This window comes from Pyrgilauda ruficollis, unplaced genomic scaffold, assembly GCF_017590135.1.
Source record: "Pyrgilauda ruficollis isolate IOZ18807 unplaced genomic scaffold, ASM1759013v1 scaffold35, whole genome shotgun sequence".
In the NCBI taxonomy this organism is placed as follows: domain Eukaryota; kingdom Metazoa; phylum Chordata; class Aves; order Passeriformes; family Passeridae; genus Pyrgilauda; species Pyrgilauda ruficollis.
The window spans coordinates 4,463,286-4,475,795 of record NW_024524934.1 but is presented as its reverse complement, the minus strand read 5'-3'; the positions used below and the strand labels follow the sequence as shown (position 1 = coordinate 4,475,795).

General features: G+C 41.9%; 1 protein-coding gene across 1 annotated transcript in view; it reads left to right on the top strand.

The window, feature by feature from the left end:
• Positions 1 to 7,048, top strand: part of ELOVL2 (ELOVL fatty acid elongase 2) — a 48,977-nt gene extending 41,929 nt beyond the window's left edge. The window contains exons 4-8 of the mRNA XM_041475413.1: positions 1,294 to 1,371; positions 1,932 to 2,103; positions 3,836 to 3,960; positions 6,128 to 6,262; positions 6,891 to 7,048. Coding sequence (XP_041331347.1) covers positions 1,294 to 1,371; positions 1,932 to 2,103; positions 3,836 to 3,960; positions 6,128 to 6,262; positions 6,891 to 7,019 — 639 coding nt within the window. The 3' untranslated portion in view covers positions 7,020 to 7,048. The remainder of the gene's footprint in view (positions 1 to 1,293; positions 1,372 to 1,931; positions 2,104 to 3,835; positions 3,961 to 6,127; positions 6,263 to 6,890) is intronic.
• The last annotated feature ends 5,462 nt before the right edge of the window (positions 7,049 to 12,510 follow it).

Below are 12,510 nucleotides of genomic sequence, written 5' to 3'. Positions count from 1 at the left end.
TAACTGTATTGTCATCTTTCTCTGCAATTTCTATGGGCTGTTTTGGCCACCTAAAACAGCTAAGTTCATATTACAGGGACAATGACAGTTTGAATTCAGAAGAAAAATAGTAGAAGACCATGGTACTCCTGGTTTCAGTGCATTTTAATGTGAATTTATAATAATACTTTCTAATTCTCTGGATGTTATCAATAATAATTTTTTTATGTATTTACTCTAGGAATTAATTTGGTTTGATCACTGAGAATGTCTCTGCTTCTCTTCTGTATGGACTATGACAGATTCAACACAGAACAGTTCTTTTCATTGTGAACTAGAGGGAAAACTTGTGTGCTGACACACATCATCCCTGTGAATACTGCTCCAGAGCTGAAAACAACTCACTTCCCTCAGCATCTTGCAATTCTGCTTACAGCATAACACTTGAATGCATTTCTCCCACCTTCACTCTCTACAGTGTCTCTAGAGGGTGAGAAAGACACCAGAACACGAGTTGCTCAGTTTGTCCCCAAACCCACTTTGTGCTTACTTGAGAATAAGCAAGACCTTTTAAAAATCAATGGCTTCTGCATGACATTTATAAGCAAGAGATGATGCTCCCTCTTCCAAAAGGGCTGCTGAGTGCTTTAGGTGGCTGTTACTATAAAAATATTCCATACTGAAAACTACCATATGGTTTTCTAGAAACCTGCTCCATCCCAATGTGGCACTCTGATATTTCATTGCTCTGTCTGCTTCCCCATGTGACATGTGCAGTATCTAAAAAATTGCTTGTGTGCTATTCACGCCTCCATTCAGCACTGTGCTTGCTCTCCTTCACTTCCTCCAGCATTTAACAGTGGCTTATAGAGACACGTATGGCATTAGGAAATATTTCTCCCATTGCACTACTTTGCATTTGCCTTCTGTTTGCTTGGCAAACAGGGAATTTTTCTCAGGGGCAGCTTTGCACAAGTAGCTGTGTTAAGCTCTGTTCATACTGCTTCAGGACAAAGATAGACTATTCCAGTGTTTTCTTTGGAGTGAGGATTTGGAGGTGCATTAAATAATGAGAGATTTTAATGGATGCCTTGAAGGCTCTAAAGCCAGAGAAAGAGAAGAAATGCATCATTTCATATCTCCAGCTTAACTGATATCTTTCCCCTTTCAAAATATAAGATATTAGCAAGTCATCTGGTTCAAGAGCATCAGTTCATGGAAGGAATGGATACCCACCAATGAGGACAGAACAACTGCAGGGGGAAAAAACCATTCCATCTGTTCATGAACATAATTCCTTGTTTTCTGTTCCAGCTCATCCTTGCCACATGGGAAGGCGGCTACAACTTGCAGTGCCAGAACCTCCACAGTGCAGGGGAGGCCGATATCCGGGTGAGAGACAAAAGCAGCTCAGCCCTCAGCACCCTTTCTGTTTTAACTGTCTTTATGACTGTCCTAGGACATATCCTGAGCTCTGATAAAATATCTCTACTCTAGAGGAGGGCAGATTTCATTGCACTGAGTATCAAATTTAGATTTCTTCAAAAGAAGAATCTGGCAGCAAAATCTGTTCAGTGTCGAGAAAATGGTAGATTGTTCAGTAAAAAAACTGAACTATCACAAAATGAAGCAAAAACCCACCCACAAAACTGCACCTTTGGAAAAAAAACCCAACAAAACAATTAGAAAAGCCTTCCTCAAGTGCTACATTTCTTAAATTATATTTTGATAATTATATATTACAAATTCCTAAAAGACATTTTTTATAAAACTACTTTTGAAAACTCATTGAAAAGCAAAATAAAATTGAAGACAGAGCTTGTGCTTCTTCTTTAATAGCATATTAATGCCTTCTGGGAAGTCACACGCTAGGGAGTGAAGAAGTACAGTAATATTTAAGCAATTGTATGGACAGATATTGATCTCCTGCTCCTTTGTTCTTGCTTGTACAGGTAGCCAAGGTGCTGTGGTGGTATTATTTTTCCAAAGTAATTGAATTCATGGACACTATCTTCTTTGTACTGAGAAAGAAAAGCAACCAGATCACCTTCCTTCACGTGTATCATCATGCCACTATGTTTAACATTTGGTGGTGTGTTCTGAACTGGATACCTTGTGGGCAGAGTAAGTCTTTGTTTGCTTCATCACCCTGGGTCTAAGTCAGCTGCAGCTGGGGAGGAATCACGTCACCATACAAAGGAATTGTGCCACTGTGCAATATGAGGGCACCTTTAGGGTTCTGAGCCTTTCAGAGCACCTGCAGAACACAGGAAAGTTAAAAGTATGGTTAAAAGTTCAGGACAAAAATACCTGCCTGTGAGGCCCTAGATTTTTCACTAAGCTGTCACAAACTCATGTATTTACTTCTCTTTAAACCACTTTGAAGCATCACAGTACTGAGTAGCACAGAGGAGCAAGCATATACAAGACCTACTCCAAAAGCAGATGCAGGAAGAAGTCAGGACCCTGGTAAAGCCTTGATCAATCACAACAAATTAAATCAATGGCCCTTTTACAGGCTCAACTCTCATATACATCAATCTCTGCTTTAGCAAGATACTTTACTTAGTTAGTCACTAATTAAAATACCAGTTTGAGTTTGTTCTGTTTCATATGAGAGTACGCTCTCAGAAGGTTGCAGTAGCTGTCATCATCTTCCCTGTTAGGAAGGGGTCTACGATGCCACAGGCTGGTCACTTGGAATTTGTATTAGAAGTCCAAACAGCAGAGAACTACTTCAGCTGTCTCACAACAGGCACACTTTTCCAGGGCTTCACACAACTAGAGGCTTCCTGTGGAACTGCTTTCAAAGTTGAGAAAAATCCCAGTTTTCTTGCAACCTATTAGAGTGAGTCACCTCAGCCCGTTTTAACATTTTGTAACGAAACTTGTCGCAGGTCTTTTTCAGAGCTAAAAGCAGAATTCACATTTGTTGGCACTTACTGTGGACAGCACAAAATCAAAGTAAATCACCGTTAGAGGTAGAAGCAGGGATCAGAGATTTCATAGAGATTAGGAGCTACTTCTAGAGGAGTAAACAAATCAGTGGGGGTTTGAGCTTTCTAATGTGTGGTCCCCACACTTTACAATAGCACTGGACTACTGTAATTAAACCAGTAACTAAGTAATTAATCAGTGGCAAAATGAGAACAACTGCTAAGTCCCTCTTGTAGTTGTAGCACTGCTGTCAAACACGCAAGCACACAGCAGAGAGTAGTGCTGCTGCTTCTCCATAGTCTGCAAAGTACAGAGGATAATTCATTTCCTCTAGAATTAGTGTTCACTAAATGTAACTAATAAGAGCAGCAAGGTATTATCTGGGATGAAATTCTATAAATGTGCATCTGGCAGAAGAGCCAATGAAGAAAACAAGAGTGGTGATCAAACACAGGCACAAAAGGCTGGTTTAGTTCAGAGTAAAGCCCTTGCTACTGCATCAGAGAGCAGAAATACAGGAGTCTCCCAGGGTCCTAAGCTGCATACTAGCAGCAAAGCTATCCACAGCAGTGTTTAAAGCTTACAGGAATAATGGAGAGACTCAGAAGAACTTTAGGAGAGGGGGAAAAATATCCTGTAAACTACAGAATAGGAAAAAGTGGAGGAGAAGAAAAATATCAGATAAAACACAAAATTCAGCATGAGAACAACCCTCTAGGAAGTATCATTTGGTTTTTCAGTTGTCCCTAGGAGAGCACCTCTACACATCAGGAATGTCTTTAGCAAGGAAAAAAGCATGGAAGGAATACTTATCATTCGCAAGAGATTCAATATAGAAGCAATATCACAAGCAATAATATCCTCCCTCACTTTTTAGCAGTTGGTACTTAATTATTTTTTCCCTAATGGATTTTTGTAGGCTTCTTTGGACCCACTTTGAATAGCTTTATCCACGTGCTTATGTATTCTTACTATGGACTGTCAGTCATCCCTTCCATGCGCAAATATCTCTGGTGGAAGAAATACCTCACTCAGGCACAACTGGTAAGTATCTCATTTTTAACTACCAGAAATCATTCAAATTGCGAGAGAGGACTAAATGAACTACAGGTAAACATTAAGCCAGTTAGAATTGAAGTATAACTAAACTATCATACAGCATAAGTCACTAGTGCAGCTTGATATAATTTAATAGAGGAAACTATGTTCGGAAATGTTTTCTGTAGAAAAGAAATAATAGAAACGCTTTAATCCACAAAATTATATTAATTTTTAACAATTGCATAGAAAATTACTGCTCCTTAATTGTAGAAAAAACTGATTTAAAAGTCACAAAAATGTCTGACAGAGCCAGCTCCAAGACAGACCTCCCCTGCTGGCCAAAGCTGAGCGCATCAGCAAAGCTGATGGAGCACCTCCATGATATCATATTTATTTAAGGGTGAAAAACAACATAGCAGCTCAGAGAGGAGACAGGAAATGTGAGAAGCCCTGCAAGTACCCAGATCAGAAGAGAAAGAGGGAATTAGCACCAAAAGCTCCCCCGCAGCCTGTGGTGAAGATGCTGGTGAAGCTGTTCCCCTGCAGCCCACGGAGGTCCAGAGGGGAGCAGAGATCCACCTGCAGCCCATGGAGGACCTCATGCTGCAGCAATGGACATGTCTGCCCTGAAGGAAGATACAGCCCATGGGGAAATAGGCTCCTAGGGACCCAAGGAGAGAGGATCCCACCCTGGAGCAGGTTTGCTGGCAGAATCTGTGAGAGCCCTTGGGGACCCACATAGGAAAACCCTGTTCCTGAAGGACTGCATGCTGTGGAAGGGACCCATGCTGGGGCAACTTGTGAAGAACTGCAGCTCATGGGAAATACCCACATTGGAACTCTCTCCCATGGGAGGGACCCCACACTGAAGCAGGGAAAGAGTGTGAGGAGAAAGGAGCAGCAAAGCCAAAGCCGTAGGGGCTGACTACAAACTCCATCCCCCTGCACCACGTGGAAGGAAGCAGAGGTCTGAAGTTCAGAAGTGAAGTTAAACCTGAGAAGAAGCAGGGGCTTAGAGGAAGGTGGTTTTAATTTTATTTCTTGCTATCCTTCTGTGTTATTAATTGGCAGTACTTGAAACTAATCTTCCTCAAGTTAAGTCTATTGTGCTTATAACAGCAATAGGTAAGTTTTATCAATTACCCTCCCTACCTTTATCTCAATCCGCAAATTCTTTTCATCTTATTTTCTTCCCCTCCTCTACCAGGGAGTAGGGAGAGAGCTGCTGGGCGGGCAGCTGGCAGCCAAGCCAGGATAACCCACAACACAGTGGTACAACTACAAAATGCAAAACTATGTAAACAAACTTTAGGCAATACAGAAATTGACTGACTTCTAAAAGTGTGTTCCTCCTGTTGGTGTACCTGAGGAGCTGAGCCACATCAAAAGTTTCTATCAACAAGATATAAGGCTTGATATGAAATAAAGTTCCTTTTACCTTTTTTTTTCTTGGGGCCTGTTCATGTTATTTGGAAATTCAGATGTTTGCAGTGAGCTTTAAAATGCCTGTGTGGAAATTTGCTTAGCAAAAACTGCTTCTCTGAGCTGAGACCGTCCCTGCAGGTGAAACACACTTCCTTGCTGGAAATGCACTTCAGTACGCTGGTTTGAGGGCACGCTTATCTGGCTGAGGAGAATCAGGTGCACTAGTGTGGGCTGTGGCTCACAGTTCTAAATATAGACAAGTCTCTGCAATTCCTTCTCTGTCTCATTTTTCTTTGTTAACTCTATTAATGCAAGTGATAACCTATCTGAACTCCTTGGACCTGAGTTGTGCATTTTCTGTTCAGACTTCTAAGGCTATTGCCAGGAATCTTCAGAGTTTCCTCCATTTTCTGCCCAGCAACAGAGACAACAACTGTACCTGTCACAAGGACTGGAAGATAGAACAACACCTACTAAATCTGAGAGAAAAAACATAAAAGCTTCCCTTTTGTCAATTAGGCCTATAAACTTAATTTAAGAAACCTCTGACACCTTAGGGTTTTATTGAATTTCACAAGAGCACCATTTTAACTTGATCCTCACAACACATTCAGAGGTTATAAAGGGATGCTTTTCAAGAGTACTCAAACTTTCAGGGAGCAGGACTAGGGGACATTGCTGTGTCTGATTTAGCTAGCACTGACTCTTTCTCAGCAAATGAGCCTGCATTATCTTCTCTCCACAGATCCAGTTTCTGCTCACTATTGTGCACACACTCAGCGCAGCTGTGAAGCCATGTGGATTCCCATTTGGCTGTCTCATGTTCCAGTCCTCCTACATGGCCACACTGGTCATCCTCTTCATCAACTTCTACATTAAGGTAAGCAGTCTTCTGAGAGCTCTCTGACAAAGATGGGGAAAACAGAACTTGTTGGATAGCAGTCTAGGTGGACTCAGATGTAGGATGATCATCAGTGCTTAAAATATGTTAGTCTTAAAATATATACATCACTTAATAATAACAGATATAGTCATGTCTGACAGAAAGAGAGAATTACTTAGTAGTGATGACCTCATCATTGCAGCTCAACTCTTCTGCACTTGTATAGCAGATCACATACTGCATTCAGTACATAAGAGATCTGAATTTGCTTTGGTGGGCAAATTTTTGAGTCTTGCTCCTCCTTAGGGAAAAAAAAATAGAGTTCTGTCTTTGCCTGTTTACTTCAACGTCTTTTAGCAGGGAGTGCTCTAGCCTGCCTGCATACATAAAGCTTTTAGTGTACAAGGCTTGAAATCTCTTGACACTGAGAAGTATTATGGTAAGGCTAGTAAAGTAACATCACCCACAGCAGTGAAAAGGCTACTATACTCCTAATGTAGTCTGAAGCAAATATACATACATCTGCATCAAACAGCAGACAAGCTCCATTTACAGTTAACCATAAGTAGTGTTTTGGCGGGCACTGAATGGATCCAAATGTTTATTTTGGATTTTGCTTTTATAGACATACCGGAAAGCACCTTCAAGAACAGCTGTAAAGGAAACCCCTGTCGCAACAGAAATCAAGAATGGTTTCCATAAGGACTACTTTGCTGCTGCCAATGGATTGCAGAATAATAAGAAAGCACAATAAGTATACTGTTTCCTATGTTTTTTCTAAAGAGAAAAAGAAGAAAAAAGACTGAATTACAAGCTTTAGCTTAAAACCTATTTGATTACATTTATCAGTTCTTTGTACCAGACACTTATTAATGTACTGCTATTTAGGTTTTAACAAAATGAGTAGAACTACTTGTCTTGTCAAAGATCAACATCAGAACAAGGAAAGCCAAGATCTTTCTCATATGATCTCTAATGCTGACACAAAAACGCCTTATGAAACACTTGATGGATAAATCCATCAATGCCTTCAAAAGGTTAGGACTCTGTTCAGACTAACGCGGGGAGCATTTTCTGTGCATGCAAGAGAGGCAAGGCTTCACAGTGCACCCACTACATCCAGCTGAACTGTGGACAAGGACAGGAAAATAAAGGAGGGGTGGCAGGAAAGGTGAGAACTGGACCTCTTCCATCACCATACCCCTCTTTTCTTCTTCTCAGCAATTCCCCAAAGCACACTAGTGAGGTGCCCTTTGATCCTGTAGGAGCCCTGGGGAAGGACGTGACAGAGGGCAGAGCCCAGGTGCACCATCCCATAGTTTTCAGGCAGTTGTGGCTCCACACTCACTTTTACATAAGTGCCACCTGATTCAAATGCCAGGAAGGCTGGCAGAAGCTTTGTTTCAGGGGGCTGGGCTTATAGCCCCTGGCACTGCCCAGGATGGTATTCTGAACATAGAGAAAAACAAGCCCACAAGCTAACTTAACAGGAGATTCCAGGTAAATGGATTTTGAAAGAAATAGGGTCGTGCCAACTTAAGGCAGATAAATCCATTGAGTGTAAATGTGTATAAAGCTAATCCTATACAAGCACTGCTAATTCAAAGCAAACTGTCATGCCACATATTAATAGACTGGAAGATGCAGAAAATTTGAGACGCAAGTTCAGCAGCAAGCCAAGCAGGTTATACAGGAACCCCATGGCAGGTGGCCCTTACTCAGACTGGTCTTTGGCTGGAGAAACAGACAGGACTGAGGCAAAACTGTTGGAGGGGAAGTAAGGAGATATCTGCTGTCTGTAGTTATAAAGCTGTCTCCCAACAGTCCATCACCATTTTTGTTGCTTCAGTTCACTGCATTTACCCCCACTTAAATGGTGAGAAATGAAGAAAACCCAAGGTTAACTTAATGGGTCTGCCCTCACCCTTTTCTCATTTAACCCACTTATTTTCCTCTACTAAACACAGACTTTTTTTCCTCACAGTGAAGTAGTTCTGATCTTTTCCATTCTTGTGTGTAAAATTCTCTCAAAAAAACCAACTTTTGGAGTCACTCCAGCCCAGCAAGTCCCTTGGAGTGAAGCAGTTCTGTAAAGAAAATATGTCCTCTCACTCCTGTCACCTTTCAGAGTCCCAGGGCGGGAGGAGGCCAAAACACACACCCAGCCAGCACAGAGGGCCCAAGCAGCCACGAAGGCACGCATGCAGAGGAGGCTCTCCAAATCCTGCTGTCCAATTCTTCTCCATCTCTAGAGGGTCAGTTGTCTCCTCCAGATATCCCCATTTAGATGATCTGCCGTCAGGGGCTCTTGAAGACTGCAGGCATAAAGGCAGGAGGAAGGTTTATCCCAGGGAGCAGCGTGGACACAGGGCAGCCAGCCTCACCAGGAGCAGCCCGAGAGACCGCAGCCCTGAGGGCTCATGGATAGGAAGGAAAGGCTGAGGAAGTGGTACAGTAGGGGAAGAAGAGCAGATGGGGTTGCCCAGCAAAAGCAAGAGGAGAAAATGTCATGAAGAAGGGTGTCTTGTGTCAGAGTTCTGCTTGACTGTGTGCTTGAGTGTCCCATTGAATGCCATCTGTTTCCAGCCAGTTCCATTGCAGTGGTGCAATGTGGACAAAACTTTTCTGCTCCAGTAGAAAACAGAAATTCCCAAAAAGCTACAGCAGAAGCAGTACCTCTTAGCAGCCTGACTGCTGAACTTCATCATCGTGAGCCGGGTGACCAAAATAACTGCAATATTCAGACACTTTTACACCACCACACCAACCTAGATCTAACTGGTGCATATTCACATTTGCTCCCCTCTTCATGAAGTTGGTCACAAAGCCTCACTTACTGAAAGTCAGTGTTTTGTTTTCTCTAACACTCAATAAGGGGGAAAGCAGCAACCCAAAAGAAAAAACCCAAACAAAAACACCCAAGAACCCTGCGTTCACAAAGCCTGGACACTGTATGCGTATGCTATTTCTCACTGGCCCTTCCAGAACCTTTACAGGCATTTCTGATTGATACCATAAAAATCACAAAGTGTAAGAAATTAGAGGGTTTGACTGAAGGTGTTTTACACAGCCCTGAGTAAAAGGAGAGCTTCAGAGCTCTGTAGAAATCAGCTTAATACTGGAAGCCAGGGTAAAGGCAGAGGAATCTGAAAGAGCTGACAAGACAGTGAACAAGGCAATGAGCTGGACCATTCATCTAAGGCTGGCAACACAAGGGTTGCGTGGCCCAGCATGGATTTTAGGCCGAGTGGAGTCCATAATCTTTTGATGGCAAAGCATGCATTTGACTATCAAGGTGGAAAGCGTCAGCTGTGCTAAGTGTTAAAGTTTACTATGGCAATCAAACCCACAGATACTGTCTTTGGTTCTGTTGAAACCTCATTCAAAAGAAAAGGAAATAAATAAATGCCTTACTTGAAATTCAAAGGGCTGGGGAAAAAAAAAAAAAAAAAAAAAAAAAAAAAAAAAGGAAAAAACCAGATGGTCTCAGACCTTGCAGATCCAGATCAGCCAGGGAGGCTGGAATCAGGTATGTTTAAAATTCTTCAGATATGTCTTAACATCTTCAAAATGCCGCAACTTTGAAGAAAGAGAAGTATTGACTTTTTAAACTGATTTTCCTGTAATACATAACACTGTAAATAAACAAATTTTACTATCAGGCTGTCTCCATTTTTCCTTAAGGAATCAAACTGGGCTGGTAACTGGTGATGTGAGGCTGCTTTTGTTCTCCAGCTTTTTCAGAAGCATTTTAGGGCAGTCACATCAGATTCAAAAACAATCTCCATAACTTTATACAACACCTTCCCTGGTATTGGTGTAAAGTTTCCATGCAGTTTTTTTACCCCCCCATCTATAAAAATGTGGGCTTTTGAACAAAGGTAATATTGAAGTAGAGAACTCACTTGTTCAAAATTTGTACTTGCCCATCAAGTCCTCGTTTGATTATCAGATTGTTTTCACTTGGAACATGATGGTTGAAAACAGGGGAGAGACAATAGAGAAATCAAAATCTCAAAAACAAATCTCAGGATCTCAAAAATAAGTTTTCTTTCAGATTGAAAATAGCCAATAGCTCTCAGCTGTTCCTAGAAAAGTCTATTTTCCAGTGCATTACTCTCTTAGACACATTTCTACTGCCTATAAAAGCAGGACCTGTCCCTGGGTGCTCCAGCTAACCTCAGCACACCTTACCAATAGCAGGATGGGCTGTCCCCAGGCCAGGGTAAGCACACACAGCTCCTCTGCCCATTTCTACCCACAAAGGACATCCTTTTTTCTGGCTTTACGCAGCCTTGACATGAATTAGCTGTAGCCCTTGGTTGGGCCACTGCACTGGCACAGAATGTGCAGGTAAACAAGCACTTGGCACAGCAGCATCCTCTGAAAGATATGCAGCATAAATAGCAGGGATTATAGTCAGTTTAATATTAAACCCTATTTAAAGCTTAAAATGCATAAAGCAATTGTCCTTAACCAGAACTTTTCTATTTCCCATTTCTTTTTCTGGGTATTGATGCATAGTTTTTGCACCTCAGCACCTACATCTTGTTGTTCTGGCTCAGAAGTGTCAAGGAAATGAATAGGTTGAAAATTTTGCTATATATATTTGCACTGAAAGGAAGAAAATAAATATCTGGATTAATAGCACTTTAAAAAACATGAAGTGGGAAGGGTAAAGGAAACCTGCCAAGGTCAGCTACCTACCTTCCAAAAGGTAATTTTAGGATAACCCAATTACACATCTGTTACAGAAACCAAATGGACTTCAGACCTCCAGGAGGTTTAAGGTCAAACATGTTTAATTGACCCAGCAGTGCAGGAAGTGGCAGGAGATGGGCTGTCCAAAGTCAGAAAATGTCATTTCTGTCCCAGATGTGGTCTCCAAACATTTCTACTGACTACAGATGGAAAGACCATTAGTAAAGTCCAAAGTTTTCACCTTAGGCAGTTCACAGGTTATCAAGCTGGAGCACACTGAGCTTCTCAAATGCTAAAGTGCTTCATATGAAGGGATAGATGAGTGCAGGTGTAGAAGGTATTTAAGCAGTGTAACATCTGTTTCTGCTCTCCCATACCCATCATTAAAACACCCTTTTGGGGTTCAGACTTTTCCAATAAAAGAGTTAAAACCAAATGTAAGTGCATACAACATTATGGCAATTTTTACTAAGTAAGGAGCCCTGATTTTTCCTTTATCCATGCCTTCTGAAGTGCTCAACACTCACCTTCAAGCTTTATGTGGAGACGCAACAATAAGATATAGAAATGCACTCTGTAAATAATCTAGCAAAGATACTTGGATGAAAAAGACTCTTAATTTTTTACAGTTAGAGGGGACACCAAGAGAGCCTTCTGCCAACACACATGAAGAGTGAGGAAATGTAGCAAAACAAGCGTTTCTACACATCCACTTCACAGTGCTGACAAAGCTTAAATGCTTAGAAGCTTGAACTTAAGAGAGCAATGAATCCATCCAAAACATGAGATTAAAAAAAAAAAAAAGAAAAGAAAAATCAACCATTACTGTCATAGTTTGGACACACCTTAAACCAGAGAGAGACATCCCATCTCATCCTCTTCCTATTTCAAATGTTCTCTCTGAGCTGCAAAATGCTTGGAGATGCAGATGAAGGAGCCTAAATAGGTCAACACCCATCCCAAAGGAGATGCCGTGCCCTGAGGGTGAGAGTTCTCAGCGCTGTTCCACTGGCTTTGCCGAATTCAGTGCACAGGAGCAACTGCAGTGCGGGCAGCTCATCTCGATTCTTGGGTCTGCTTCACATCAAGCACCTTGGTAGACCAGGTTGCATCATCATGTTGGGCCAGGTAGTTGGGAATACAAGCAAGGAATTTAGGCATTTATGTAGGAATTACTGGAAGGCTCACCTCGGAACTTAGGAGTGGGAGCAACATGGCACAAGGCATCCCTTTCCATTCACCAGTGTGAACTCTGGATCACAATAAGAAGCAGCAGTGCAGACCAAGCCTTGTCACACTCCTACAGCCAGATCCTCGGGTTACTACTCAAGTAGTGAAAGCCCCAAATTTAGGACCAAATTTAGGATCCAGGCTGTAGGATAGTGATGGGATCAGATTATTCAGGCTGATATCTTAAAGCCTGTTTTGGTTAATGACACTGCTGGGGCCATCATAGTATGCCACCACGCTAGTGGGACCAGAGCCTGCTGAAAACTCTGTTGCCAAGATGCAAAACTAGTTTTACTGCTTGCAGAGGTTACAGC